The 27,951-nt window shown below is 44.0% G+C and overlaps 1 protein-coding gene and 1 long non-coding RNA gene across 2 annotated transcripts in view; both read left to right on the top strand.

The window, feature by feature from the left end:
- The first annotated feature begins 11,482 nt into the window (after positions 1-11,482).
- LOC116449026 lies at positions 11,483-13,704 on the top strand. Its single transcript, XR_004242202.1, has 3 exons — positions 11,483-11,535; positions 11,626-11,775; positions 13,449-13,704. It is a non-coding gene; the product is annotated as an uncharacterized LOC116449026 (long non-coding RNA).
- A 290-nt stretch (positions 13,705-13,994) lies between these two features.
- Positions 13,995-27,951, top strand: part of LOC116448912 (IgGFc-binding protein-like) — a 51,821-nt gene continuing 37,864 nt past the window's right edge. The window contains 17 exon segments of the mRNA XM_032119952.1: positions 13,995-14,000; positions 14,310-14,391; positions 15,643-15,708; positions 15,971-16,215; positions 17,288-17,571; positions 19,390-19,667; positions 21,548-22,146; positions 22,521-23,085; positions 23,237-23,554; positions 23,557-23,918; positions 24,278-24,564; positions 24,973-25,244; positions 25,523-25,606; positions 25,794-25,943; positions 26,538-26,797; positions 26,901-26,985; positions 27,778-27,870. Of these exon segments, the coding sequence (XP_031975843.1) occupies positions 13,995-14,000; positions 14,310-14,391; positions 15,643-15,708; positions 15,971-16,215; positions 17,288-17,571; positions 19,390-19,667; positions 21,548-22,146; positions 22,521-23,085; positions 23,237-23,554; positions 23,557-23,918; positions 24,278-24,564; positions 24,973-25,244; positions 25,523-25,606; positions 25,794-25,943; positions 26,538-26,797; positions 26,901-26,985; positions 27,778-27,870 (4,036 nt within the window).

Below are 27,951 nucleotides of genomic sequence, written 5' to 3'. Positions count from 1 at the left end.
TAAACATTGAGGGGGTTTAGCCTCAGTTTCATAGAATTCCAAGTCTGGAGTCTGCAAAATGTCCAAGAAAGCTCAGAAGCATCTGAGGCCTTGGCTAGGCTTACTGAGATCAATAGGGCAAAACATAGGGCTGCCAGAAGGTGTTCTTAAACTCTTATTGAACTGGTCTGAAAGATGAAAGATTGGATCTGATCTTATCCAATCTCAGGAAATTAATCAAAAGCCTAAGGCCATGGTAGCTGGATATTTGACTTCACAAAAAAGCCCAAGATTTTCAGGTCTGTGCAAACCTATTACCAACATTAAAATCTAGAGGGATAACTGAAACAATTATTTTCTCATTTTCCTCATTTTGTCTGCAGATATTAAATCAGTTGACAGCTTTGTACAGCCATCAAGATGAAGTGACTTGCAATGAAGAAGTAATTCCATGGGTCCACAAATAGGAACAGATGCTGGACCCCAGCCAGTTACATGCCAGGCTGTGCTATCACAGTGTACATCAGAGTTCATTCTTTTAACACCTGGTATTGTGAAAATGAAGTTTGGACTCAAGGAAGAAATCAATGCCATCAGCTTGCTCAACAACTGAATTTCCCACTTATCAAAATCAGACCAGACATGAGAAACCAAACTAAAGAGCAACTCTGGCACAAACAGAATATTGCTATGGCATTACTGCAGGTTGCCCTGGTTGTGTAAGCCCCACAGGGGACTGTGTAAAAGGTAAAACTGTCTCAATCTGGAGAATCTCTTTCTGCGAGGAGACAGGTGGTATGACACACTGGGGACCTGCCCACCATGGCTTCCATCCATGTACCAGCCTTTTCCCTGTTAGTGGGGGCACCACACCACAGCCCCCAGCTGGCTGCAGCACAGGCCCCTCATGCACCGGCTCTGACCCCCGGGCCCAGGGGCATGAGCTGGGCCCAGGGAGGGGAGCCAGGCCCAGGGAGGGGAGCCGGGCCCAGGGAGGAGAGCCAGGCCTGGATGCAGCAGAGGCTCTGCGGGCAGCCAGGACCCAGCCTACAGCCAGGCAGGGCTGGGCTGCTTCAAGGCCAGAGGGTGGCCCTAGGCTGGGCTGCTTTCTATTTCAGGTTTTGAGTACCAAAACCAACTCCTTGCTTCTGTTACCACCTGTAAGCACCAGTTTCTGTTACCGCAGCTCTGGCACACGCCTCAGGCGGAGGGAATGTCCTGAGCAAGGCCATCTGTCCCAGTGGCTTACAATGGTGGCTCCCAGAGTGTGAGCATCCTCTCTCCTAAAGCACATAGTCTCCTACCAAAACCAGGGAATCCCAGCAGTGCCTCAGCTACTTGCCTTAAGGAGAGAAGCCTCACCCTTCACTGAACTTTCTAATGCACAGTTTTTCCTTTCCTCGATGGCTGTCACGATGCAATTTGGTTGCTTTCATGCCTTAAGGGCTGTGACGTGCTCGTGTGCCCATAGCCTCCATCGCTGCTGCTGTTTCACTTTGGTGAAACCTGGGTGCTTTACAAATCATGTGAGTGCTCCAATCTCTGAGCTAACTAGGTAATTTCACTCACATTTTTCCTCTATAGACTTGCTCATTTCCTGTGAAGAATTTAATACCCCCAGTCCAGAAATCTAGGCTGACTCCCATGGGATGCAGGAGACCAAGGTACAAGAACTCACTCTTCACCCTCAATTGAGATAAAGGAAAGGCCAGGTTTCCTTTCCAGTCTGTGACGTCTGGCAAGCCCTATCATCTCATATTGTTCCACCCTGAAAAACAGGAACAAAGTGGCAGCTCTAAAACCTAACTTTGAGGAGAAAAATATCAGAAATAAGGGGAAACCTCGTATGGCTTCACTGAGTGAAACCAATTACAGTAATTCATTGCACCTGGTCCCTTGAGCACAGTGGTTTAGAGACCTGTTTCTGGATGTCAGCATGCAAAGATAGCCCAGAGCAACATTTACAGCCCATGGTTGCTCAAAAGATTTTTCTAAGTATGTTATCATATTATTTTCTTAAATTTATTTCTCTTCTGGATTTACATACTAACATAAAGCAACGGAAGAACTGTGGAATAAAATTTCTGCAGTAAAATCTTAACTTATTAGTATGCTTAATTTTTATTTAGTTCTTTTTCCTAAAGCTTTTCCCACAGATTATCCTCTGCTATACTTCTATAGCAGGCCTGGAATAAAGGGAACTTGCCAGGACTTGGGGTGTCACGCACTCCATCTCTAAAAGGCTTATTCAAAACTACAGGGAAGATTTATGGGTTTGTTTTTCTTCGAAGCTCTGTACTTACAACATTATCAGTGAGAAGGGAATTGCCTCTGCTTCTGTTTCCCAGCTTTACTTGGATGTTTCCCTAACCTTGCTGATTCTCTCATTTTGATCCTAGTCTTAAGAAATTGTTTCCATAAAGTGAAAATCGTGGAATGAAGTGAGTATTTTTGATTTACAGGTGGCATTTTGCTTAAAAACAAACAAACAAAAAAAAAAAAAAAAAAAAAAGGGGAGAGAATAATTCTAGTTCTTTGAAAATCTGATAACATAAGCCAGTGATGACGTGGAAGCTTAGAGCTTAGGGCACTGAAGAAAAAGCTGAGTTGTGAGCTTTGTGATTATTAAGACATCACATGATTACTTCTGAAGTCCAACACAAAATTTTGACAGAGTTTTAAGTCCTGCTGATGGCACAGATGCACTATGTAGTATCCAGGTAAATCTCATGTTCTCTCTTGTCTGGTTTGGCTATCAGAGAAAGGTTTGTCTGCTCTGTAAGTTGTTATTCCTGACTAGAGCACATTTATAGACACTTCTGCATGCATTGCTGAATGCAGGTGTGAAGAGAAGCTCATTTCAAGATGGGTATATACTCCTAATTATATTTTTAAATCTTCATAATGGGGATGGTCAAACACAAGAATCAGAGAGAGACCCAGACGTGTTGTGGCATTTCCTTCTTGACTGCACAACGTCCAGACCAACCTAATATAATTGTGGAGTTACTTAGTCTTTCAGCAGGGTGTGAACCAGGTAACTTCCAGAGTTTCCTTCTTCTTTTGATAATTGGGCAATTTGTATGCATTGCCATGGGCCTGCCCAACTGGGGAATCTTGACTGATATAATTCCAGATGAATCAAGATATTGGCATAATTTTACTCATACAATTACACACATGGGCATACTATCCTGAAATAAGGGTAGAATATTCTGATATTATTGATCTGCTTTGCAAACTGTAGTATTATTGTTCAGCTTCCTTATGCACAAGAAAAGAGAGAAGAACAAAGATTGTATGTGGCAGATAAGTTCTCAATAAGGCATCACTGCAGGTGTCTAGTAAAAGAGTTTTCCAGCTCTGCATTTTAAATCAGTTGTAAGGACAATTTATTTTATCTTTCTGAATCATGTTAATAGCTACTTATGTCCTTGCTCTTATGACTATAACACAGTGATGCTTATCAAGAACTGAGTATCTCATAAATCACTGACTTGATTGCAATGGCTTTGGCATCCTTGTTTCCAAGAACTATTTGTTTCCTTGGTTAATGCTCATTTCCCAGCCCACATCCTCCATTCAGGCTCTTCCTTTCAGCAGTGAGATGCTACTTTGCCAACCCCTTCTGTCTACTAAATGCTGAAATAACATATCCAGTGGCTTTTCTCTTGGGTCCATATCCACTTCTGTAGGCACTTTTTCACTGCAGATTATAGATCATATAATATTTAAAGTTTGAAAAATAATTCCTTAATCTAGATCTTAAAAGCAATTTATATACATGTGTTCTTTTTGATAATTAACATTTCAATCTACAGCATCATGATAACTGATATTCTTCATCTTTTGCCTGTATGTGTTTGATTTCAGGATTTAGTGTCAGAGAGAAGCTCAGAGAAAATGTGTAAAGTTTGAATTTTGACCAGCAGAATCCAAACAGAAATATTTTCTCTTGATCAAAATACAGTTATGTTTTCTAGAATGTCACACTTTGAGTGGACTCAATATGTTAGAAAATGCTATCCAACTGTCCTTGGTTTCTGAAAATGGAAATCACAGTCACACACTTTAAAAAAATTTTCAGATGAGGTCAGCTATATGTCCTAAACTTTGTTCACACAAGTTTTTATGTGTATATAAGCATGCAAACACACCCAGGTGTCATCTGGAGTACTAAATGCCTTGCTGATAAGGAACGCTGTGTACCTCAAGAGACATGAGCTTTGTTCTCCTGCATAGCTTAAAACTCAAGTCCTCTTGTGTAAATACAGTTCACTCCAAAGCAAAACCAGAATTACTCTGCTCTGAACCCATCAATGACACAAGTGAATTCCATTTCAGTTTTGTACATTTCAGGTGTAGAACTTGCAGAACAAAGTAAAAGTAGCAATGCATTTCACAACCTTCATACTTTTCTAGGGTCCAGAGTGGGTTTGGTTCATGATCTGGGGACAGACTGAGCAACAGGTTAACTTTCCTGTTTCTCTGTGAAAGTGGCAGGAGCTGCTGGACTGAGACTTTTCTTAGCTGAACTCAGTCACTTTTCAGTGAGCTTTTCTGTAGAGTGGGCAGGGAGGTATCTGTGATCTAGGTAATAGAGAGTAGTGCATAGCTCCAGTAGTCATGGGAAGTGTAGGATTTAGATCAGAAAAGACCATATGAATAGATTTGGACAAGTTTCTTAATTTTTAAATAATTTATAATTGTGTATCTCTAAATATTCACATAAAACCGAAATTGTACTAGAATTTTTTTGTGAAGCAACTGTAGTAACAAGTTATAATAGCTTAATTGCAGGAACCATTTGATATTCAGAGGGTTCTCTCACAGAAGGGGCTGTAAGAAGTTACCATACCTTAGGACTGTAACCTGAGAGGAAGCAGATTTATCCAGAAGACAAGGAACAGGAGAAGGCATCCTTTGTGAAATGACCAGGAAGAGTTAAGAGGCTTGCAGGATTACTCAGTTCATGAGGAGCTGGGTTGGAAGGCAAAGAACTGCACCAATTCATTTGGGATCTGTAGCCAAAATAATCAACCAGACACAGCTGTTTAAAATTGTGTTCAAGTAAGTGAAAGGCTTGCTGAAGCCAGAGTGCTGATGACAGGAGAGACAATGCAGGCTTCATCAGCACCAAAGGAGTATTCAGTGGTGAGCTGAAAATTCAAACAGACTTCAGCATTCATTAAGCCAAGCCTGAGATTGCTAATTTTAGACACAGCTGCTGCTGTAATACAAGTTATATTTAAAGAATGAGCCTGGAGCCCCTTTTGTTTAGACCACAATGAGCTAGGACCAGCACCACCAGCTTTGACAGTAGAATACTGAAATTGAAACAGTGTAATAGTGGAATAATACTCTTGTCCATATAGGTAACTTGGATTTACAAACCCATGGACAGAAATAAAGAGCAGCACTATGCCTCTGAAAGAAAGTGCTGTTGGGGTATGGTCTCTGCTCACCAAGGTTTGTTGTGTACTGTAGATGCAATAATAAATGTAAAATATATAAAGGTGCAGATATGAAATTACTGAACTTCAGTGAACCAGAGACAGTTGCTTAGATTATTACTAAACCAAAACAACCCCAACCCTATATAAAGAAGGCAGGTAAAGAGATAAATATCATCTATTTCCTCCTGCCAGAGATCTACTCCCAAAACACACATTCAAAATTGTCTTTTACATCTTATCTATTATTAAGAGACAGACTTGGAAAATGTCTGAGCCTTTATGAACTGATTTAGTAATCTCATGATTGTAAGTGGGGCCCTCAAAATTAAGAAGAGTTTTACCTAAGATAGTCTTTTCTTTCTTCAAATATCCACTGGAATACCAGCAAACCCTCTTTATCACATTAATTGGGAGGAATGTTATGGTCTTTACCTCAGTATGCTAGAAATAAAACATACTGAAATGTATTTCAGCTCAAAGATAAGAAAAGCTTTACAAGTTCCAGATTTAAGTATACATTATCCATATAGTACACATTTGTAAGCACTGAATAAACTCATGAACGTTACCTTGAAAATTAATTGCTTTTAGATCACAGTATAAGAGCACTATTTGCCCCCAGGAATTTTGTCCATAAGCAGTTGACAACAGAAAATACTGGCCAAAAAGCTGCTATCTTTTTATATCTATTATCTCTGCATTGTTCAAACCATAAGAAAGAGAATGAAATTTGAATCTGGCATCTGTGCTCTAGTAAGAATGCTACATTTCATTGCCAATATTATTACAGCTTTCAGACCAGGAAAGAGACAGCTTGAATTTCAAATTGAAGCTTCAGTTTGGAGAGCCAGCAGTTAAAAAACAGCCTCAGCTAGTGCTCAAGAGAACGTAAGCACTTTACTCATCAAGCAAACCTCCAGCTATAACAGACATTTTCTGTGTCCTATCAGCCTATCAAAGTGTGCTACACAACAGAATGGAAGTGAGATAATCACACTCCCATATAATCTAAGTTTATCTGTTTATAGATTTATGGGTGTTGTTAGTTTGTTTTATAACTCCTTGGTGGATGTTTTTCAGGGCAGTTGACTTCAGTGTAGCTTCAACAGGAATCCAGCATAGAAAGATTTCCAGTAAGAATGGGAGGTCTGTCTGTGCCTTCTCACCCCCAACATCAGTAAGGGCAATACAGAGCCAGAGGTCAGTGGGAGTTCCAGAAACAGTGACAGAGGTAATACATGCTCCAAAAACTGACTTAGTCATTTTTTAGGGCAGAGGAAGAAATTATTAGGTGAATAGAAACAGGATGATACTTTTACTCACACAAATCATATCAATTAAACTGAAATTGATGCAAAAAAAGCCAGTGCACTTAAATTTGTGCAAAGCCTAATGAGATACAGTCATACTATCTGAAAATCAGATAAAGATCTTTAGTTTTTATGTGCAAATTTACAGAAATTAATGTATTCTAAATTAAGGGAATCTGCACAGAATTCTGCCATTTAAGAGCAACCATTTAGTTAATTAATTTAAAATTTCTTCTAGATACAGCCTCAGATAGAATAAGTCCTGAGATGCACACGTGCTGCAAGCGCATCCCAACAAGACAGCAGCATTTCATATCAGGCCTCTCTGCTTTGTGCTAGGCAGCAGTGTAGCGGTCTCCTGTAGTGACACTGTGGGGCTCAACTGGCCTCAAACCGATGCCTTAGGAGAAAGAGGTTTTGTGTAATTTCCCCCATTCTTTAAGCTTTTCAAGCCCCTGGCTTCGACTGATTACAACACCACAGACTGAGCATTAGCTACATGGTGAATTGCAATTGCTATTCATCAGAGAACACTTGGATTCAAGAAAATGGGAGGAACCAGATTTAGGTACTTGAGGACAATTACATGAGTTAGAATATCTGTGTAGCAAAAGCTGCACTAGACAGCACTGACTAGAATGGGTGAACTGCTGAGTTTGCTTCTTTTATTGTTTGATTTATCTTGTTTGGGACATTTATTTTTTTTTGTTATTATCTTTGTTGTGCTGTCCCTCTGCATACATATCAGATTGATTCTGTCTCTTCGGAAACATAACTTTATGCTTCAAAAATTAAGAGAGTCCTTGAAGAGCCCCATTCTGACCACCAGCCAGAAATAAAGTTGTATGCAGTATTATCTGTCCAGGTGTTGCACATCACACCAATCATTGACATGCCCTGTTATTGGCATCTTCTGCTGCAGATTTTATGTGGGAAACCTCTTGTAACACCTAAAAGCAATTAGTCCCCAAGAGCAGCCACAGTGTGCCTTGTCAACAGGCAGCAGGTGAGGTTTCTAATGCTGGCTGCAGATGGGGTGAAATTTGCTGTCAGAATGAAACACAGCAGTACAGAACACTACCAAGCCAGTCATAAGCACTAGCAACCAGGTGTGCATTACTCGTATCCTGGACTTAAGGCAGAAGTAAAACATAAATTGTTGGTGTGATTGCTTAAATGCCCTTCCTTAGAAAGAATTTTAGCTTCACTGTATTAGAAATTAAGAACTGATCTTGCTTTTCTTCCTCAGGTTACTGTGCAGTCCAGCCCAATATTTTTATACAAATGGCAGTGTCTCCCAGGCACCTTTCAGAGAGACAAAGCATGCAAGTAGAGGGGAGAAATAGTAGGCCAGCAAAATGATCAATTTGACTGTCAGGAATGTGGGATACTGTCACATCCCAGTGGAATAAAATGACAAGTCATTTCTTGTCATCCTTCCCATATGGAAAAGAGGTTATTAATATTTGTCCCTCACTGGAAAGCCTTAATCCATACTTTAGTTCACCTTTCACAGACAACCTGAGATGGCAGTAAACAGGAGCGACAGAAAAGTCACAGGAAAGGTCACACTGCATGGCTGGAGGAGTGTTCGTGGTGCTGCAGGGCCTCACACTTTCTGTGGGTGAGGAGGGGTCAAAGAATGTGTGAATGAATGGCTGGGTTTATCAGAGGGCTGCTTTCTTTCCAAGATGGACTCACATCTTGTCAGAATTGTGCAGAGCAGCACCAGATTCAGGGCAAATGCCTGGTCTGCAGAAAGAAAGCATGTGAGTACCTGGAGGGCCCCCTGCTCCCCACTGCAGTGCTAAGCACATCTATTGCCCACATTACCACCTGCTGGACCAGCATCTCAGGTGGTAAAGGGATTCATTGAGCCCTGCTGAAAACACAGTGTGCACAATGCATCTGTATCTGATGGTCACTTGTATTCTCCCCCTCCCACTGAACTCTCCTCAACTGAACTAGAAAGTGTGGTCAAGGGTTTTGTGCAGGGAATGAGTCTCTTTGGTCTCTAAATCACAGAAATCCTCTTCCCTGTTTACTGGCTGGCAAAAGTACCCACATTTTCCTAGGAAAAGATTTGCACTGGAGAGGGATTATTACCAGTCAAATGAGCATCTACCCTCTTGCTTGGGAGGGGCTTGTGTGGGGCACGAGCTTGTGGCAGAATCCAGAACCAGGCCCATTGTCAACACATCAGTTAACATCTAACTAAAATATTTTTGTGTTTCTCCTTAGCTTCCCTTGATCTGCCTCTATTTCTCTTGTTTCTGTAAGTTGCCTCCTTAGTTAATGAGTAGGGAAAAAAGAAGTTGAAGAAATTCCAGACTTAGTTTATGAAGGCTTAACGATCTTAATTATCAGAATAGAATCACAAAGAGAAAGTGGTTGCAAATAAGATGCCACTTTTAGAGAAAGCCCCACTCCCAGACACATCCTCCTTTTAGATTAAAAAAAAATAGAGCCATGGTCTGGGGTTTCCAGGTAGTCCAAGGAAACTCTGTACACTTTATGATACTCCTTTGACTCTCATCACTCATGAAATCCAAGTGCAGTAGGAATTTTTCTGCCTTTGAGCTATTTGTTGCAGACCCCAGTGTAAGAAATGCTGCAGAAGAACAGAATGGTAAAGGCCCAAGTGGGAGTGGGAATTATTCTCCTGCTTTTTCTGGTCTGCCAGCAGTCAAAAGAGACTTCATGGAAGCCCAGAAAATTATCCTTTATTTTTAAGCAGGAGCGATATGGTATCAGTAATATTTCAGCAAGTTCCTGAATTATGCCCATGACAACTTGACTGTTGTGAATAAATTGAAATCTTGTTATCTGCTCTGCTGACTGCTAGTTTCAGAAAGGGAGAAAATTCATTCAGAATGAGAAATCTCAGACTAGCAGTGAAAGCTGGGCAGGAGTTTTAAAATGGAAAAAGTTGTCTTGCTATCTATGTCAGAAAAAAACCCCTTTAAATTTCCAGACTCCTTTAATGTACAAGAGCAGCAACAAAAATTTGCAAAATCACATCAATTTCTCCAGCAAAAAGATAAGGGTGTCAAAGAAAGTGACACAGAATATGAGTATTCAGTTCATAGGTGCTTTTCTCAAGGAAGGTAGCCCAGGGAACATGATGCATGGTTGAATAGATTTTTATGAGCGCCTCCACCCTCTTGTCAATATATTCACCTGCTTCACCGTCGGGCATTGCCATTTTCTCCTTGCTCAGTACAGCTGGTGGATTACTATGCAAACTGCACCACACAGAAGACTTAACTCTGTCTTCTAGTATGGGAACCCTCTGGCACTTACAATACACTTTAATTTTAATCTGTATTTCAGTGCTGAATACCACGGGGTAAGTAGCACACTACTGAATGTAGTTTAATTCAGGAATCTCAGCTGTTAATGATACATATCCTTTCTTCACTTTTAGAATGTGGAATGTTTCTCTCCTTTTTAGATGTGGAATGTTGTACGATTGAATCATGTCATTTTTTAAAAGAAATAATTTAAATTTGTGGTTGGCTAATTTTGCTCTGGCTTCTGTCTGAGAGAGAAACCTGTAACACATGAATTTCTAATAGCACATCTGAATAGAAGAGATCTGGACAAATAGCCAAAATACTTATAAAACTCTCTTGGCTCTGAATATACCTGCAGTAATCTGTGCTTTAGGATTTGCCTGATGTATAACTGTTTAAAGATAGCACTGAATAGAGACTAAGTGGCAACCTGTCATGGCCTTCCCTTTCTCATGGAAGAAATCCAAGAAGGACTGTGAGGAAAACTTTCTTATTTTATTTGTCTTTACATATTTTTTTTTCCTCCTGAACCTGAGCTCAGTCTGTTTTCCAGTTGCTTGATGCATTTCACTGCATCATTTCACAATAAATTGATGGTGATATTTGCTCCTAATCTCCCTAGTTTCCTGAATGTCATTCCTTGGATTTTGAGCAGTACAGACATTGCTTTTGCTGCATTCACTTAAGGACAGATCCTCTATACTGTGTCAAGTACAAAAAGGATAATAAAGGAGGGAGCACCACAGAGTTTGTAACTGAACCCTGCTTCCAGAAATTGGGGACCATCCCTTCCCTATGCAAAACACCCAAAGAGCAGAGCCATTTACATTGTGATCTGCGGTGGGATTTTGGTCTTGTGTCAGCTCATCTCTGCAGGACTTTGTAGCACACAAGGACTGTGCATTTGTAACTGCTTTTGTTTTACAACATTTTCAGGGTAAATTAGAAGAGCTGGATGAAATGAAAGCTTTGTGTCATGAGAGATTTGCAGGGGTTAAAGGAAATATAAAGCTTTCCAGCAAGTAACCAAGTTACACAGTACACTGGCTTACTGGCATTTACACACTTTGCTTTGCAACAGTGGGGATAATAATGTTATGATCGAGTTAATAGGAAGTCTTTGCTATTATCCTGGTGTTGTCCGAGCTGAGATGTACCCATCCATCCCTCTGCAGCTCTCCGTGCCCAGGAAAACACCTCTCATTCCAGTTCAGTGGGATACAGAGCAGAGGAGCCTTCTCCCCTTTGACTCACTCTCAGAGCTCTGCCATGAATGAGTAACTTCTGCATGGGAAGAGAAAATCAGACATGGATGAAACCCTGGGTCTATTCAGTTATTCAGTGAAAACCCCAGAGGCATAAGCTGAGGTCGCAACATTCTTTCTTAAACAATTTTTGAGTAACTAATTCCACAAGGGCTTCACTCCGTTTTTTTTCTTGATAGGATCAAGCAAAGACCAAGAGGTGGCTTGAGGACATGGGATCCTGAAACAGGTAACTGCATGTCATTAGTGCTAATAACCATCCAAGGCAGATTTTGGACATGCTGGCTCCTCTTCCTCACTTTAATGTGTTGTATTTCAGCTTACCTCACCAGATGTGATTTTAACAATAACTCAAGGCCATTCTGTGACTGGACCCAGCCTTGCAATGTCAACCAGGGATTGTGGATACGAACCAAGCATGACACTCCAACTGATGGAACAGGTCCTGATGGAGACTATCCTGATGGAAGTAAGTGCTTGGTTGTGGCCTTGCTGATTTTCTTTTTTTGAAGACAGCTTGACTACCTTTATTCTTCTTTCTTTGAAAGAGAAAAGAGATTTATGAAGCCCCTTGAAATGTATTGGGTTTGTTTCATGCTGACACCTGTCTTTGACCTTTCACCATATCAGAGAGGAGTGAATTAAACTGGCTTGCCCATCATAAATTGGATATCTTTATCAGTGCATGGAAGTAAAAGAAAACTAATTATATCATGCTACAGGCCTTATAGAGAATGTAGTGACATGGAACAGATAATTTTTCAGGAGAGGGCTTCTGGCCAAATTACACTGACACCAGTTTATGGCAACAAACGTAATGATTACTGCCCTGGCTCAAGATAAAGTTCACACTAGCTAGTTATAAAATCAAGTTTGAAATTGAAGAATATTTTTTAAAGGCTTGTTCTCTGATACCTGTGATTTACAAACTGGAGTCTAACATTGTCACAGTATCAAACAAATACTCCATGGTTCCATCTCTGTGTGTTTGAACCACTATCCTTACCCCAACTGATCCATTTAGGGACATCAGTCTGCAGTCATACAGCTTCCTGTAATTACCCCAAGACCGAAAGGTCAGCTACTGTCAGAGTCAGTAAGCAGATTAGAACAATATTAGTTGGGATTGTTGCTAAATAATTTTCTGCATTTATACTATTTTGATAATAATAATTAAAATTGCTTGTTGGAAGAAGAAATGAAATATTTTTATTTGTATTAACACAAATTATAATATAATTTATAAATTTTTTTCATAGAATATAAATTATAATGTTTTGCTTTTTGAACTGACACAGGCCATATCACTTTAAATGTGACTTAGATTTTCTTGCCAACCTAAATCAATGACTGAATGTTAGATGCTATGTGTGGAGCCATACTTTACCATACAGAAACAGTCATTCATTTATTTGTGATTCTTTTCTATAGTCAGATGGGAGAGGCTTGACTTTAGCTACGCTGGGGAAATGTAATTTTGATCTTAGCCCACTTGAAGAAAAAACTTCAGCCCTAGTAAAGCAAAATCTGATTTCGTATCGAACCAATCAAAGTGAAGCATTACAAATCCTAAAGAAACACTGCAGGTCTCTGAATTTTTAAAAACTTCCTTCCTTTTCATAATGTCAAATATAAATATTTTGAAGGAAAATATCAGCATTGCTTTCTATTTCTTCCATTCTGAGACAAACCCAAATGCTGACAGTTTAGAATTTCCCTTATGTCAGGGATTTATTCATCTTGAGACCAAAATATTTATGAAAAATATATATCCCACAAAAGAGAGTGTATAGCAGATTGCATTCTTTTCCTTTGAGGAAAGTGGAAACAGAACATGGATCAGTGTGGCAGTGTCTGGAGGTGCTGTCTCTTGAAAAAGTCCTATGTCTTTAATTGTGATCCCAAAATAACTCTTCTTGTGAGATGAAATAGATTTGCTTTGCTCTCAGGCTCACATTCTACTTTGGATAATTACATGGATTAACCATTGCAATGTGAAGTTCAAGCATCTTTTGTTTTGCTTCTTTACACTGATAATGATGCCCTTAATTTCTTCCAGAGTTGGGTTGCACTTCAGTTTTAGATGATACCTAATAAGTTATCAGAAGATTCAACTTTTTTTTTTTTTTTTTCACTCTGCAGAAGGTTATTTTATCTACCAAGAAGCAAGTAATCTGATCCCCTTTGACACTAATAGGCTGGAGAGCCCAGATACTGTAGTTTCTGGACAGATATGCATAGACTTCTGGTACTACATGTTTGGATCAGAAGAGATGAATGAGCTGAGAGTGCTTATCCAAGATGGCACAAGGGAGTCTGTTCTGTGGTATCGTAAGGGAAACCAGAGTTCCTTGTGGACCTATGGTGCCATCACTCACATTTTTTCAACACAGAGAAAGATAAAGGTAATATATTTGCAGAATATATTTGTTTGTACAGTGTCAGCACTTCTCTCCTTGCAGGCTGCAAAATATTGTGCATGTAAGCTAGAAAATATAACCAAGATTTCCTTGGCTATATTTTTTGCTTGGTTTATATTTTGTAAATAGAATGGTCTCATGATTTCTGTCAATGAGAAGAAATAAACAACCTCCTAGTTGTTAGTTAAGGGATAAAATTCAGTTTAGTTTTCTGTCTTTTTCCTTCCTTTCCTCCTTAATTTTATCATGAAGTCAAGGACTTAATTAAATGCAGGTGAGTTTCAAGGTTTGAACTTTGGGATGGTGCCTGCATTGAACTCCTCTGTAGACTCCAGACCACTAATTCTCATAAATCATTTATAAGTCAGGGAAATAGAGGATGATGTTTTTTGCAGTCCTCACCTTATTATAGAATATATGTTCCTTTAGCTGAGGGGAGCTAAGAAAACTGTTATAACCTCATCTTGTTGATTTCTATTTTTAGCAATAAAACAGAGAGATTAGTTTGAAAACATGCTTAGAGAAATGGTCTTGTGTTTGCCTAAACATCTCTGATGCAGGAATCACTTTGTGTCCTGCCTAGGTGATTTTTGAGGCTGTCCGAGGACTGACAGAGTATGGGGATACAGCACTGGACAATGTGAGAGTAAGGGATGGACCCTGTGGTAAGTCTGTGTTTGCACCTGAGTCAATGCTACTTCCTCGTCTCTGTTTAAGCTGTTGACCATTACTCTATTCCATATATAGTGTAGCAACACCTCAGAACTTCGAACCACAAAAGAGAAATGGCAAAAACTTTTCACCTCACTTCATTTAAATGTTATGTGTTCTGCTGTAATTTCTTCCTAAATCTTTCCTCATCACCTCAAACATCCAAGACAAGCTATCCCTTTCTCTGTAAATGTGACCTTTTTCACCAGGTCCAGCAAAATCTAGCTTCACTTCTAAGTCTGAAGTGCATCTCTAAACCTAGACAAGGCTATGCACATTGACCTTGGATTCCAGATTAAATGGTCTAATTGGCATTTGACAGCAAATATCAGTTCATGCAAGCTCATTAAATACACGGTACAACCATATGTCACAAAATGAAATAACAACAAGTCAATAACACTGAGTGGCACTGCCAGCTTTGACTACAAATCAGCAATTTGAGCTTGATCTCTGACCCTGTAACAGATCAGCCAAGACTGGCACAAGCTGTGCACGGCTGGAATCCATTTTTACTGACAAGCATGCAATACCTACAAAATGTGAATTGAAAGAAATTTGCTGAAAAACTTACAGAAAGTTTCATTAGGTCTTAATAGGTGTTGTTCTCTGTGAAATACTACTCATATAATGACATGACACGTTTCAAATTTACACTACCTGCGACAAAGATTTCCTTTCAGGTCCTCATCCTCTGATCATATGATTTTACTTAAAATTCTGTGAAAAAGACTTGGGGCCTTATTGTGTTTGAGGGCTAGGGAGAGCCAGTTCTTCATTTTCCCAGTTGCATTAGCACATGATTCAGCCACAGGATGGTGCACAAAGGTAACTCTGAGAGACAAGAGCTTCTGTGCTCATCTCACTCTCATACCTGCCAACACTCACTGACAGCAGGACCTTCATGTGTCTTAACATACACCAGAGGGAGTCACATACCCAATTGTAACTGCACTTCCAGCTCCCGAAAAGAGCCCTAGCTCAGTCACTGTGATCAAAGTAACAATCAGATGAGCTTTCCTAGGAGCTAAAAAGACCCCTACATCCCCGATTTTAAACACAGGCAGTTCTACTTGCTTCACTGAAGAACTTCTAACTTTATGCTGGTGAAGAGTAAGTGAAAATTCCTGTATATTGGTGAGTAAATAGTGTTCACCCTGTAATGTTTAAAGCTCATTGTATTGCTTTGTCTTTTCCTCTAACAGAAGCTGTCCCTACACCTGTACCACCAACACCTACACCAACAGAACCTACACCACCTCCAGTGACAGGTAATTTTAGCCAACCACATATACTACTCAACGGGTTGTAGGACACTTACGTTTTTTACTAGCAGTACTACTTCTTCACTTCAGTTAATTTCTATGGGTGTTTGTCTATGACATTGCTTTATGGCATACAAATCAGCCTTTTCTGTTTCAATTCTTCCACATATAATCTACAAAATGAGAGTGATTGTGTGGTGGGAAAACACAATGAGGTGGGCTTTTGGGATGTGTCTGTATGTTAATAAGAACTTTTTCCTGTCTCCAGAAGCTATTTGCAGTATACATGGGGATCCTCACTACAACACCTTTGACAAGCAGCGTCATGACTTCATGGGCACCTGCACCTATACCCTCTCCAAGCTGTGTGAGAGCAACAGCTCCCTGCCTTACTTCAACGTGGAAGCCGCCAATGAGCACAGGGGAGGCAACACCCACGTGTCCTATGTCCAGTACGTGGATATCGATGTCTATGGCTACAGGATCAACCTCGGTCAAAAAAGAGCTGTTAAGGTAAGGTTGGAGCCTGCTGTCTATCATTTGTAACTCATAGCATCAATGAAGAAACTGTTGTACAGTGACTACAAATTTCCAGCTTCTGTGGAGTAATATTTAGAGGGCAGTCAAATACTTAGGAGCAGGAGTAATGTGTAGTTCTTAAACATGGGAATTTCAAAACTGAAAGCATAGGCTAAAATTCTGTGCTCTGTTGTTGAAAGGTGGGCTTAGAGCTGACACTCCAGATGGGGTTGGTGGGCTAGACTACATTTCTAACCTGCTCCCCATGCTCAAGTCAGGCATGTAACAGGGAGAAAAGAGGTTCTGAATTAGCTGAGTTCATCCTGGTAGTCATTTCCCAGTCCTGTGTAGTGGCCTGTAACACTGAACACTTCTCATTGATTTCTACTTATTCCACCTCACTGTTAACTTCATTTAACACCTGGCCTTTGCCATAAAGCAGGGCCAGATGGGAGTCCTGGAGTGACAATCTGATGACTCTCCTTACACTGATTGTACACTTGACAAGTTATTGCATCCTAGGACTCCTTTATGGATCCTTTCCATAAAGGGTCAAGACGGTAGAAATGATTGAGCCAAACCCACAGGAAATGAACAGGTCACCTTGCTTCATTACCACCCTTCTTATAAGAAAATACTACAGTGATTTAAAACAGGCAAAGGTTTAAAGGTACACTGAAACCTTTCCCATCTGGTCTTAGAGACACAGAGAACTCATATGTCCTCATTTGTCCAACAGCCTCTCTCTTATACCTTTCCCCTCCATTTACGGATTTTATTATAAAAAAGAATAGGTCTGTAGGCAGTTGATGTAGACAGACCGTGCTAAGTCTTGAGCTTTTGCCAGCTGTGTCTGGCTCACCAAGACCACACTTGTAAGCTATGTTGTAGACACATTGTTACGGCCTCAAGCCCTAGATTGTGTGGCCATATACACTATTCTTGGTAAGTAATACTAGCCCCGAGTGAGTTCTTTCTTCTCACTGTGTCAATACAGGAATCTAAGAGGGTCACCTTTAAAAATATTTCTTTTCAAGTGCTTACAAGTCCTTCTCTGTGCCTGCAGGTCAATGGAGTCAGCCAGGTGGTCCCTGTGACCTTGGCCCCGGGTGTCAGTATTTCCTTCAGTGGACAGTATGTTGTGGTTACTACTGACTTTGGCCTGAAAGTCAAGTTTGATGGAAATCACAGAGCAGAAATCACTCTTCCCAGTACCTATATGTCTAAAGTCTGTGGAATATGTGGAAATTACAACGGGCACAAAGCAGATGACTTTCTTAACCCAGATGGAGAGATGGAGCCAAACTCAACCAGCCTTGGCAACAGTTGGCAGGTTTACAATGACTCCAGGTAGGACTCCAGCCAGGATGTCAGGTCTTACCTGTTGACTATGCAATGACCAGTGTTTTATGCAACTGTTGCATGAGGGTCAAAAATGTCAGACACACATGGGATAAAATCTATTCTTGTCAGTGTACTTACTTTATCCATCTGGGTAAAGTTTCACAGAAAATTTAACTGTGCTTAAAAAGAGAAAATTTGTTAGAATCCTAGAATTGTTTAGGCTGGAAAAGACCCTTAATGTCATCGAGTTCAACAGCTAACCCAGCACTGTCATATCCACCGACAAGCCATGTCCCCAAATGCCACATTTAGGCATCTTTTCAATACCTCCAGGGATGGTGACCCCACCACTTCCCTGGGCAGCCTGTTCCAATGCCCAAAAATCTTTTTGGAGAAGAAATTTTTCTTAATATCTAATCTAAACCTCCCCTGGTGCAACTTGAGGCCATTTCCTCTTACCCTGTCACCTGGAAAAAAGACTGTCCCCCATCTCACTACAACCTCCTTTCAGGGAGCTGCAGAGAGCAAGGAGATGTCCCCTGAGCCTTCCCCTCCTCAGGCTTAACAACCTCAATTTCCTCAGCCACTCCTCATAAGGCTTGTGCTCCAGACCCTTCACCAGCTCCGTTGCCCTTATGTGGATACAGCCCAGCACCTCAATGTCTTTCTGGTAGTGAGAGGCCCAAAACTGAACATAGGAATCAAGGTGTGGCCTGAAGAGTGCCAAGGACAGGGGAGCAATCCCTTCCTTCTTCCCCCTTCAAATCTTACTGCACATATGCTTTGTGCCCAAAGAGAGTCCAGCTGGGGTGAGGAGGTTGTTTTTGTTCCCTCACATCATAATGTTTTCTCAAGAAAAGCTCAGGCTTCTGCTGGGCTCAGGCAGCCAGTACCATCCCTGTGGCCTCACCATGGGGAGGGCTTTGTCCCTGTTGCTCAGGACTGGATCCTGCCAGGTGCTGGGCACTGCACACACAGCACCCATATCTTCACATCACATACTCCTCTGGGCCTGAGTTTTAGGGTTACTTACACATTGGGGTTTTCAGGAACAGCAGCCAATTAAATCAGAAAAAAATATGGTTTTGTTCATGTCTCCGTAAGTGGTCTCTTTAGGCACCTTAATGCAAGCCAGGGCACACAGCTGCAAGCAAACAACGTTCCCATACAAGAAATACTGCCTTTCTCATTTGCTTTGCCTTGCTGATAGGAGAGAAAGGTCTTGGGGGCTGCTTTTGTCCCCTACTGCTGTTTGAACAAACAGAAAGAAAGAGTATGTTAATTACAGACACAGGCCAGACAGAGAGAATGATCTGTGAGTTTTAGCATTGACTTGGCTAAATTCCTGTTTTACATTTAAATTTAAATATTAGTATTTGAATAAAACACTGAAGGTGCCCACTAAGAATTCAGTTATTGTTTTAGTATATGAGTGCTAATACTTGAAGATATTGTTTCAACTCTTCTAAGATACTTGACTTGTTCATAATTATTTCCCAATATGTTATTAAATAACGATAGGAGTTGAACTTTGCTTTCACTTTCTAATTCCCCTTCCATGTAAACAGCCTGACTTATCGGAAAGCCAAAAATAAATACCTGGGTTTTGTCCAGGCCTCTCAAATACTATCAGGTTGAGATAATTTTAAAATCTGAATCTTTATCCCAAGAGTTTGAACCAGAGGGATTAGAAATATGTCATGTTTAGTCTGGGAAGAGACCTGTGATTTTGGTAGATGTGATTTCAAAAGCATCTCAGGTGCTAGTGAATCCCAAGTTGATCTGTTAAGTTTTCCACATCTTTTTTCTTTTTTTCCACATTAGGTGCTCACCAGATGATGGCCATACTCCAAACTGCACTGATGATGAAAAACACATGATTCAAAGCAATGCCTACTGTGGTCTGATCACAGATCCAAATGGTCCATTCCAGAACTGCCACTCATTAGTTGATCCACAGAGTTATTTTGAAGATTGCCAATATGATCTCTGTGAACTTCATTTGAACAATGAAGCCCTCTGTGAAAGCCTACAGGCTTATGCAGACGTGTGCCAAGCTGCAGGAGTCCAGCTGGCACCATGGAGAAATGCAACCTTCTGCCGTATGTATCAAAGATTGCTAAAAATTGCCACTTGTCAGGAGGGTATAATGAGGATTTCCTGAAGGCAGAGCATTACAACACTGTTTTGAATTCATCTAACACTGAGAATCTTGACTGATCAGGCCAAAGATTTCAGGGTTATATGTAGTTCCTCAGTTTGATTTCTTTGGGAAGATGCTAGTGAATGTAGTTCAGCTGCTTTGAATGAAAGGAAAAAATACCACCTAATCCATCTTAAAATAGAAGGGAGACCTTGCTGTTGAATTTCTCTCTGCAAAGAGAGCAGGATGAAGGAGGAACACATCTGACAAGCTGAGCAGCAGATCTGGGAAAAAGGGAGGAGAGTGTTGTTATCACTATCAGTGGCACAGACTCCCACATGTATAAGAGAGTAGGGAGTGCTGACCATTCTTCCCTATTGGATGTGGAGGAAAGCATCAGAGTGTCCTGTATAAGCGTAGTCGTTCATGGTTTCAGATGGGAGAGGAGGCAACATGGATAGGCAGCCTGGAATTAAAGGCCAGGACAGAAGTCAAAAGTCTGTGCAATGGAGATTGTAACAATGCTACTGAGGGTGGAGAAGGCAGGGAGAATAGGGACGAGATGGAAGAGACAGAAATGCACAGAGGCACAAGACAAAAGGTGTTAAGTATTGAAGTAATAGATAGATGTCTGTGCTAGGGAGTAAATAGGAATAATGACTCTTCTTTTTTTAGTATTAGTAAAGAGTAAATAAAGAACATTTCTCAAGAATTCAGGCATATAAGAAAAAACATCCATATTATTTTTGGAACAAAATTTAAATACAGTCTGAAATACCTGAACAGATCTGTTCCCACCAGAAACAAACAAAAGAAACAGGAAATAGTATTTCAGTGACCCATGTGCCTTCTGTGTTGAAAGAGATGGGGAGACTAAAAAGCTTGTCTGAAAACACTGGAATTACTGAAGCCTAATTTCTTTTCTGACTTTTGTTTCACATTTGACTTCAGTCTCTATCTGGAGTGATTTCTTGGCTGGGGATGCTACTAAGGCTTTCCCTCCTAGAGGTTCCATGGTTTCTAAGCAGGAGTGAGCTGTCTCTGCATCTCTTCTTTCTGCTGAAAGAGTTTGCAGGATCTCTTCTCCTTGCCTTGTGCCGATTTCATTTAATGAACCCGTATATATTTTTATCTTCTGCCAACCTCACCAACTTATTTCCTGTAGATCACCTGGTTCAAATTAAGTGAGAGGATGGGCAAAGAAATGTACAATGTCATTGTATTATCTCTGTCTCCTTAGAAAAGCAAGCTAAAGACAGAGTGAGAAAATATGTCATTAAAAATTGTTCCACTTCACATAAACATCTAGAAGCTGAAAAAACAGTGCTTAGGAAGCTTCAGTTCTCAGACCTTCTCGTCAAAATATTGCAGTGTTTAAAGCATCTAATTACAAAGGAGAATGTCATGCATGTCGCAAAATATAAAAATAGAATAGAGCACTTCTACATCCTGATTATTGAACAAACCTTAAAGATCTCAGCGAAGTGAGAAAATAAGAGTTAAGACATTACAACATGACTGGAATTAAATATCAGAACTATAAACTAAAAATAGCACATCTAGGAAAAATAGCTAACATGACACTGATATCCTATGTCCAATGCAAGAATTCAAGAAATCATCTTCATGTCCTAGGAAATGCTCTCTCTGAGTAAAAGTATAGATAGCCAAATCTCAAAAGACATTCAGGTGTGGTAAGACAACAAAGACATGCCTGAGAATGCTGCTAATCCCAAGATTCACAAACATTTCAAAAGAAATCAGAATATGATATTAAACAAACCCAAATACTGAGTAATTAAAAAATATTAATATATATATTTATCTTTTGTTACACAGCATTGGCCTGTCCATCCAACAGTCACTACGAGCCCTGTGCTGCAGCCTGCCCTGCCACCTGTGTGGACCCAATGGCTCCTGTTACCTGCAGCCTGCCGTGCGTGGAGGGCTGTGTGTGTGACAGTGGGTACCTGCTCTACAATGACCGCTGTGTGCCCAGCCAGCAGTGTGGGTGCTGGCACAATGGGCAGCACTACCCCGTGGGCTCTGAGTTCTGGACGGACGACACCTGCTCCTCCAAGTGCACGTGTCCTGCACGGGGAAGCAAAGTCCAGTGCTTCAATGCCTCCTGCCCTGAGGGCCTGTACTGTGGGGTGCAGAACGGGAAACCTGTGTGCCTCGAACACTCCTACGGCATCTGCCACGTCCACGGAGACCCCCACTACAAAACCTTTGACAAGGTGACGCACAACTTCATGGGCAACTGCACCTACACGCTGGCCAAAGTGTGCTCCAACATCACCTCCCTGCCCTACTTCAACGTGGAGGCCAAGAACGAGCACCGTGGCAACACCCGAGTGTCCTATGTGCGCGAAGTGGTGGTTGAGGTGTACGGACAGCGCATTGTCATCCTCAAGCAGCAGAAGAGCCACGTGCTGGTAGGCAGTGGGGCTGGCATGAGCATGATGCGGCTACAAGGCAGGGCTGGCTTCTCCTGGAGGGGCCTGGCACGTACCAGGTGGGAGTGGGCTCCCCTGAAGGCACTGGGTCGCTTTGTTTTCCCCTTCAGGAGAGGCTGGGGGAGGAAGAGGCAAATGGGAATCATGGGCCATGTTGAGCAGAGTGCAGAACACAGCACACAGCTCTGCGAGTCCCAGGGGTGTGGGGGTGTGAGGACATCCCAGGCAGCTGTTTGCCGTGCCAGGGCCGGCAGCTGTTTGCCGTGCCAGGGCCGGCAGCTGCTTTCCCTGGGCAGGAGCAGCCAGGAAGGCCGGGGACAGGCGCGGGGCCCACTGGGGTGTGTGTCCCGTAGGTGAACGACGTGCGCCAGACGTTGCCGGTGAGTGCAGCGGGAGGGGCCATCACGGTGAGCAAGAGTGGTCGCTACATCGTCCTGGAGACAGACTTCAACCTCAGAGTGTCCTACGACACTGACCACTCGGTGGAGGTGAAGGTGCCCACCACCTACTTCAACCTGACCTGTGGCATGTGTGGGAACTTCAACAACCGCAGAGACGACGAATACATGATGCCCAACGGGCAGCAAGCCGCAGATTCCAATGCGCTGGGGGAGAGCTGGCAGGTCCCAGACAGTGACCCCTCCTGCGGTGTCCCCGTCCCCTCCCCACCCTGCAGTGCAGAAGAGGAGAAGCTCTACAGGTCCGACCAGTTCTGTGGCATACTGACAACCAGGCCTAGCTCTTTTGAGAGTTGCCACGGCGTGATCAACCCCCAGGACTACTTTGACACCTGCTTGTATGACCTGTGTGCCCTGAATGGTGGCCAGGAGTTCCTGTGTGCTGCTCTGGAGGCCTATGCTGACGCGTGCCAGGCAGCTGGTGTGACTTTGCTTCCCTGGAGGAATGCTACCTTCTGCCGTGAGTACCTGCTTTGCCATTGCCAAAAGGAAAATGGGCCACACCCTGTCCTCTGAACATCTGGCCAAAGAGAGTCTTTGGTCTTCCCCTTCCCACAAGGCTGTCCGTGGTTGAAGCCTTGCTGGTCCTAATTTTCCCCTTTCCATTGCAGCCCTTCAGTGTCCCCCCAACAGCTACTATGACCCCTGCATGACCGGCTGTCCTGCCACCTGTGCTGACCGACAAGCCCCACAGAACTGCTCCAAGCCTTGTGTGGAGGGCTGTGCATGTAGCTCTGGTTTCCTCCTGAGTGGAGACACCTGTGTGCCCGAGGCCAACTGTGGCTGCCTCTTTGAGGGCAACTACTACACTGTGAGTGAAAACCCTGCCCTGGTTTGCACCCCTGCCAGAGCACTCCCCTGCCTGTACCTTCCTGCCTCATATGCTGAGGTTTGGTGTTTCCCCGCCTGCAGGAAGGCGAATACTCAGTGAACGAGAACTGCACTCGCCGGTGCCGGTGTGAAGCCAAAGGCCAGATGGTTTGCTCTGCCTTGTCCTGTGGCGAGGATGAGGTCTGCAAGATCCAGGATGGCCAGAGGGGCTGTTACCCAGCCAGCACTGCCCTCTGCCACATCTACGGTGACCCACATTACAGCACCTTTGACGGGAAGCTCCACCACTTCCAGGGCTCCTGCAACTACACGGTGGTGACGGGCTGTGACAACTCCTCCATCGGGTTCAGTGTCACCACCCGCAACGAACATCGCGGCAGCCAGAGCTGGACAGCTCTGAACTCTGTGGCACTGTCCCTCGAAGGCCTCCACATTGCACTGCGCGAGCACAAGGCAGTCTACGTAAGCCCCTCATTTCTACATCTGGGAACACCAGATGCCCTGGACACCCTTAAATCCCCCTCTGTCCCCAGGGAGAGCTTGCTATTCCCTGAGCCTGCTGCATGACCATAGAAGAGCATGGCAGGGCTCTGAAAGGGGCAGAAATGGCTGCTCGTTCAGACACAGATTCTTGGTTACTTTCTTGAGCTTCTGGTGTCCCATCTGTACAGTTGCTGCTGCCCTCATAGGCCTGGGCAGGGTTTCTCATGCCAGCAGTGCTTCTGGCTCACTGGCACTGGCACTACCCCAGTGAGGAGCCGTGACCTCTCAGCAGAGGGCACCTCTTTATGCTTCTGTCTCCCTCTGTCCCCCTTCTCCAGATCAACGGTGCTCTGGTCTCCCTGCCTGCTTCTCCTGCCCCCGGTGTGACCATTTCCCTGAGCGGCTCCTACGTACGGGTTTCTACCAAGCTGGGCCTGCAGCTGCAGTTCAATGGGGACCATGAGCTCCTAGTGAAGGTGTCTGAGAAGTACAAGGGCAAACTCTGTGGGCTGTGTGGGACATACACTGGGAGCCAGCAGGACGACTTCATGCGGCCCGATGGGGTGGTTGTGCCTGACTTCAATGACTTTGGAGCCAGCTGGATGGTGCCGGATGAGGAGTGGCTGTGAGTCCTTGTTCCATCATGCAGATGAAGGACAGAAGGGAGTGTGGGAGAGGGGAGCTATGAAGGGCATCAAGACGCGGAGGGTTGGTGATGGCAAGCATGGGGCAAGGGAGAAGAGGCAGGTTCCTGACCCCAGGGAGAGTGGGCCAAGCCTGGGCAGGATGCTTTTCCTAAGCTGCTTGGATCACAACTGCCTCAGTCACTTGTTTCTGTCCACATGAAACCAGGGATGGCAATGGTACCTGTGGGCCGTGTGTTCCGCCCTTCCAAGTGACAGCTATGGGTGCCTGTCTTAGTGAGGGAGCTGGACTGCAGAAGCTGAGGTTTTGGCTGGGGAGAAGGTCAGGAAATGCAGTGGCTGCTGTCAACAGGCTGCAGGGAACTCAGGGCCATCTGTCTGCTTTGTAGGTGCGACCCATCCATCAGTCCACCTGCATCCTGCTCCCCTGATGAAGAGGAGGCAGCTAACAAGCAGTGTTCAATCCTCACACACCTCGGAGGCCCCTTCCAGCCTTGCCATGCAGTTCTGCCACCCAAGACGTACTTTGAGAGCTGTGTCTACGACCAGTGTGCCACGGGTGGCAGCACGGAGCAGCTCTGCAATGACCTGGGGGCCTATGCTGCAGCCTGTGCTGAGGCAGGCATTGCTCTGGGAGACTGGAGTGCTGGCACTGTTTGTGGTAAGTCTTCTGTCAACCTCCTTTGATTTCCTCGAATCTCAGAGTCAAGGAATGGGGCAGTTCTGGTGCAGGCTTCCCCACGTATCACATAACTAACCACTTTGCTGGGCTAGCCCTTGTGTAAAGAGACTCTTCCGGACAGGTGGAATCCCTGTCCTGCGCTTCCTTTGCAATGGTGTGGGGGTGTTTGGGAAGCGTGCAACATCTCCATTTGGGAATAAATCCCCCTTATTAATCATACCTTATCCACTTCTCTTCCACTCTGTTTCATCCACCAGCTCCTACAACCTCGCCCCCCTTGCCAGGCACTACAACGCGGCCTCCACATACAACAACATCACAGTCACCTGGGACAAGCACAGGTACTGTTGTCTCCCATCCATGTTTCTTAGTGGCTGTGCTAAGCACTTCCCCTTGGCTGGCCACCCTTGCCTGTCCACGGGCATGCCACAGATGTACGTGGATGTACCTGAGCCCTGCTGGACACGGGGAAAAGGTGGCCACACCCTCACTCTACAATTTCTGCTTTCCTTTCTGCACCATGTTCAGCTCCACCAACTGACTGCAATTTTGCCTGCACATTTGACAAGGACCTCTGTGGGTGGGTCCAGGCAGATTCCAGCAGCATTGACTGGATAAGGAACAAAGGCCCAACGCCCACGCCAAATACCGGCCCCTCGTCTGACCACACAACAGGAGGTAGGAACAGCAATCAGGACACTGGCAGAGGGGTGTCCCAGGGAAGATGGCAACAAACTTGTACAAGCGAACATAGGCCACATCTTTCCTGGCCTTCCTCCAGAGCAGCTCACCCAGTGTTGCCAAGGGCCAGAGGCTCCCTTTGGGAGGATTTCCGGCCCTGGCAATCAGGCTGTGCTACCCGCAGAGCAGGCGAGGACCTGCCATGCAGGGGAGAATGTAATGCACAGCTGGATGACCTGTCTATCTCTCAGGAAGAGGAATGGGTCTGTGTCTCTGTTATGAGATACTGGCTTTTCCAGAAGCCAGAGATGAGGGTCCTCCAAATCTGCAGAGTCATGTGAAGACTGTGGCAATGCTTTTGGGGTGTTGCCATTGCCCAGTCCAAGGCCTACAGCTGCCATGGCCCTGAGAGCACATTCATAGAGGCATTTGGGTCTGGGGAGGGTTGTGAAGGAGCTGTGCTTGCTCCCCCCTCCTTTAGCCTGCCTGAAACTGCAGCTGCGGTGCTCCCAGAACTGTGCTTGGGTTGTCCCTGGCTGCTTTGAGTAGCTCCGATGCATCTGTGACAGTGTGGCTCGTGCTTTGTTTCAGAGGGCTACTACATCTTCCTGCAAGGGACTGCTGATGCTCTCCCCGGCTTTGTGGCTCACCTGGTCAGTCCGGCATGTAGCTGGGAAGGAACACTCTGCTTCCGCTTCTGGTACCACATGTACGGAACTGCTGAAACAATGGCCCTGCGGGTGTATGTGCAGAAGGGTGATGAGCTAGTGCTCGTCTGGCAAGAAGTTGGGAACCATGGAGACAGGTGGCACTTGGGACAGGTCACGGTGCAGACCACAGGAAACATGCAGGTAAGGCCACAGGCTCTCACTGCCACCTCAGAGGAACCATGCTTTCTAATGGCTCTTCACACATGCAGCAGGAGCTAATGCTGGGAACCATTCCTTCCCTCAGATTTTGCTGGAGGGAGAATGGGGTGAAGATGAGCGGAGCAACGTAGCATTGGATGATCTCTCCGTTGAAAAGGGATCCTGTGCAGGTACAAGGCTTGGCTTGGGGAAGGGCAGCTTGAGACATGTCACCGACTGAGGTGGCAGGCTGTGCTAGAGGCAGGAGCACAGCTTGTTTCTGGGCACAGCGGCAGACTGTGCCCGAGTCAGCTTTCCTCTGGGCGGCTGGAACTATGGCAATGCCTGCAATCACTGTTTTAGTTCATGTGTTACAAGGCCCACAGGCAAGACATTGGCCACAGGTACTGAAGTGCCTTACCTGCTATTGTTACCCAGCTAAGCTGGTGGCAGAGCCCTTGAGTGGGATGGCTCTGCCTGAGATGGCACTCTTCAATCCCTGTCCTGGGCATGCCTGGGCATGATGTTGGGTACTTCAGAAGGGTGAGGGAATCAGCTGCCTGCAACAAAACTCCCCTGTTGGTGCACATCTCCTCTAACTCTCTCTTGTGCTAGGTCTGCCAACACCAACACCCACGAGGCCTGTGCCAGGCACCACAACACAGCCTGTACTCACCACCTCACCAACCAGACCCACTCCCACATCAGGGACTGCCACCTCCCATCCCCATCAGATTCTGCTTGTTGAAACTTCTCATTTTGCTTCCTCCAGTGCCCACGATTCAGGATGGAGTGTCTGTACTGAAGGGGGGGTGTGTCTCCTCCTATATCCCAGCTCTGCTGGTGGTAGCATTTTTGCGGAGGCATAACAGTGCCATCCCTGCCCTGTGTCTCTTAGGTCAGCGTGTTGGGTTTTTCAGGAAGGGTGGGCTAGCTGCTTGCAACAAAGGCCCATGTTGACACATTCCTCTATCTCTCCATAGGTCCACTTCCTACAACACCCTCTACCTCATTTCCTAACATTACAACACAGACAACACCAAGACCACCACCAACAACACCTGGGATGACCTCAGGTACTGCTATTATTGGTAGAGTTCTGAGTCCTCTTCAAAACCCATACTGGGTATATGGTGCATTTGCATTTAAGGGCTGTT

This window comes from Corvus moneduloides, chromosome 10 (genome assembly GCF_009650955.1).
Source record: "Corvus moneduloides isolate bCorMon1 chromosome 10, bCorMon1.pri, whole genome shotgun sequence".
In the NCBI taxonomy this organism is placed as follows: Eukaryota; Metazoa; Chordata; class Aves; order Passeriformes; family Corvidae; genus Corvus; species Corvus moneduloides.
Note: the sequence above shows the minus strand (reverse complement) of the source record. Positions and strands in the feature narration are given on the sequence as shown.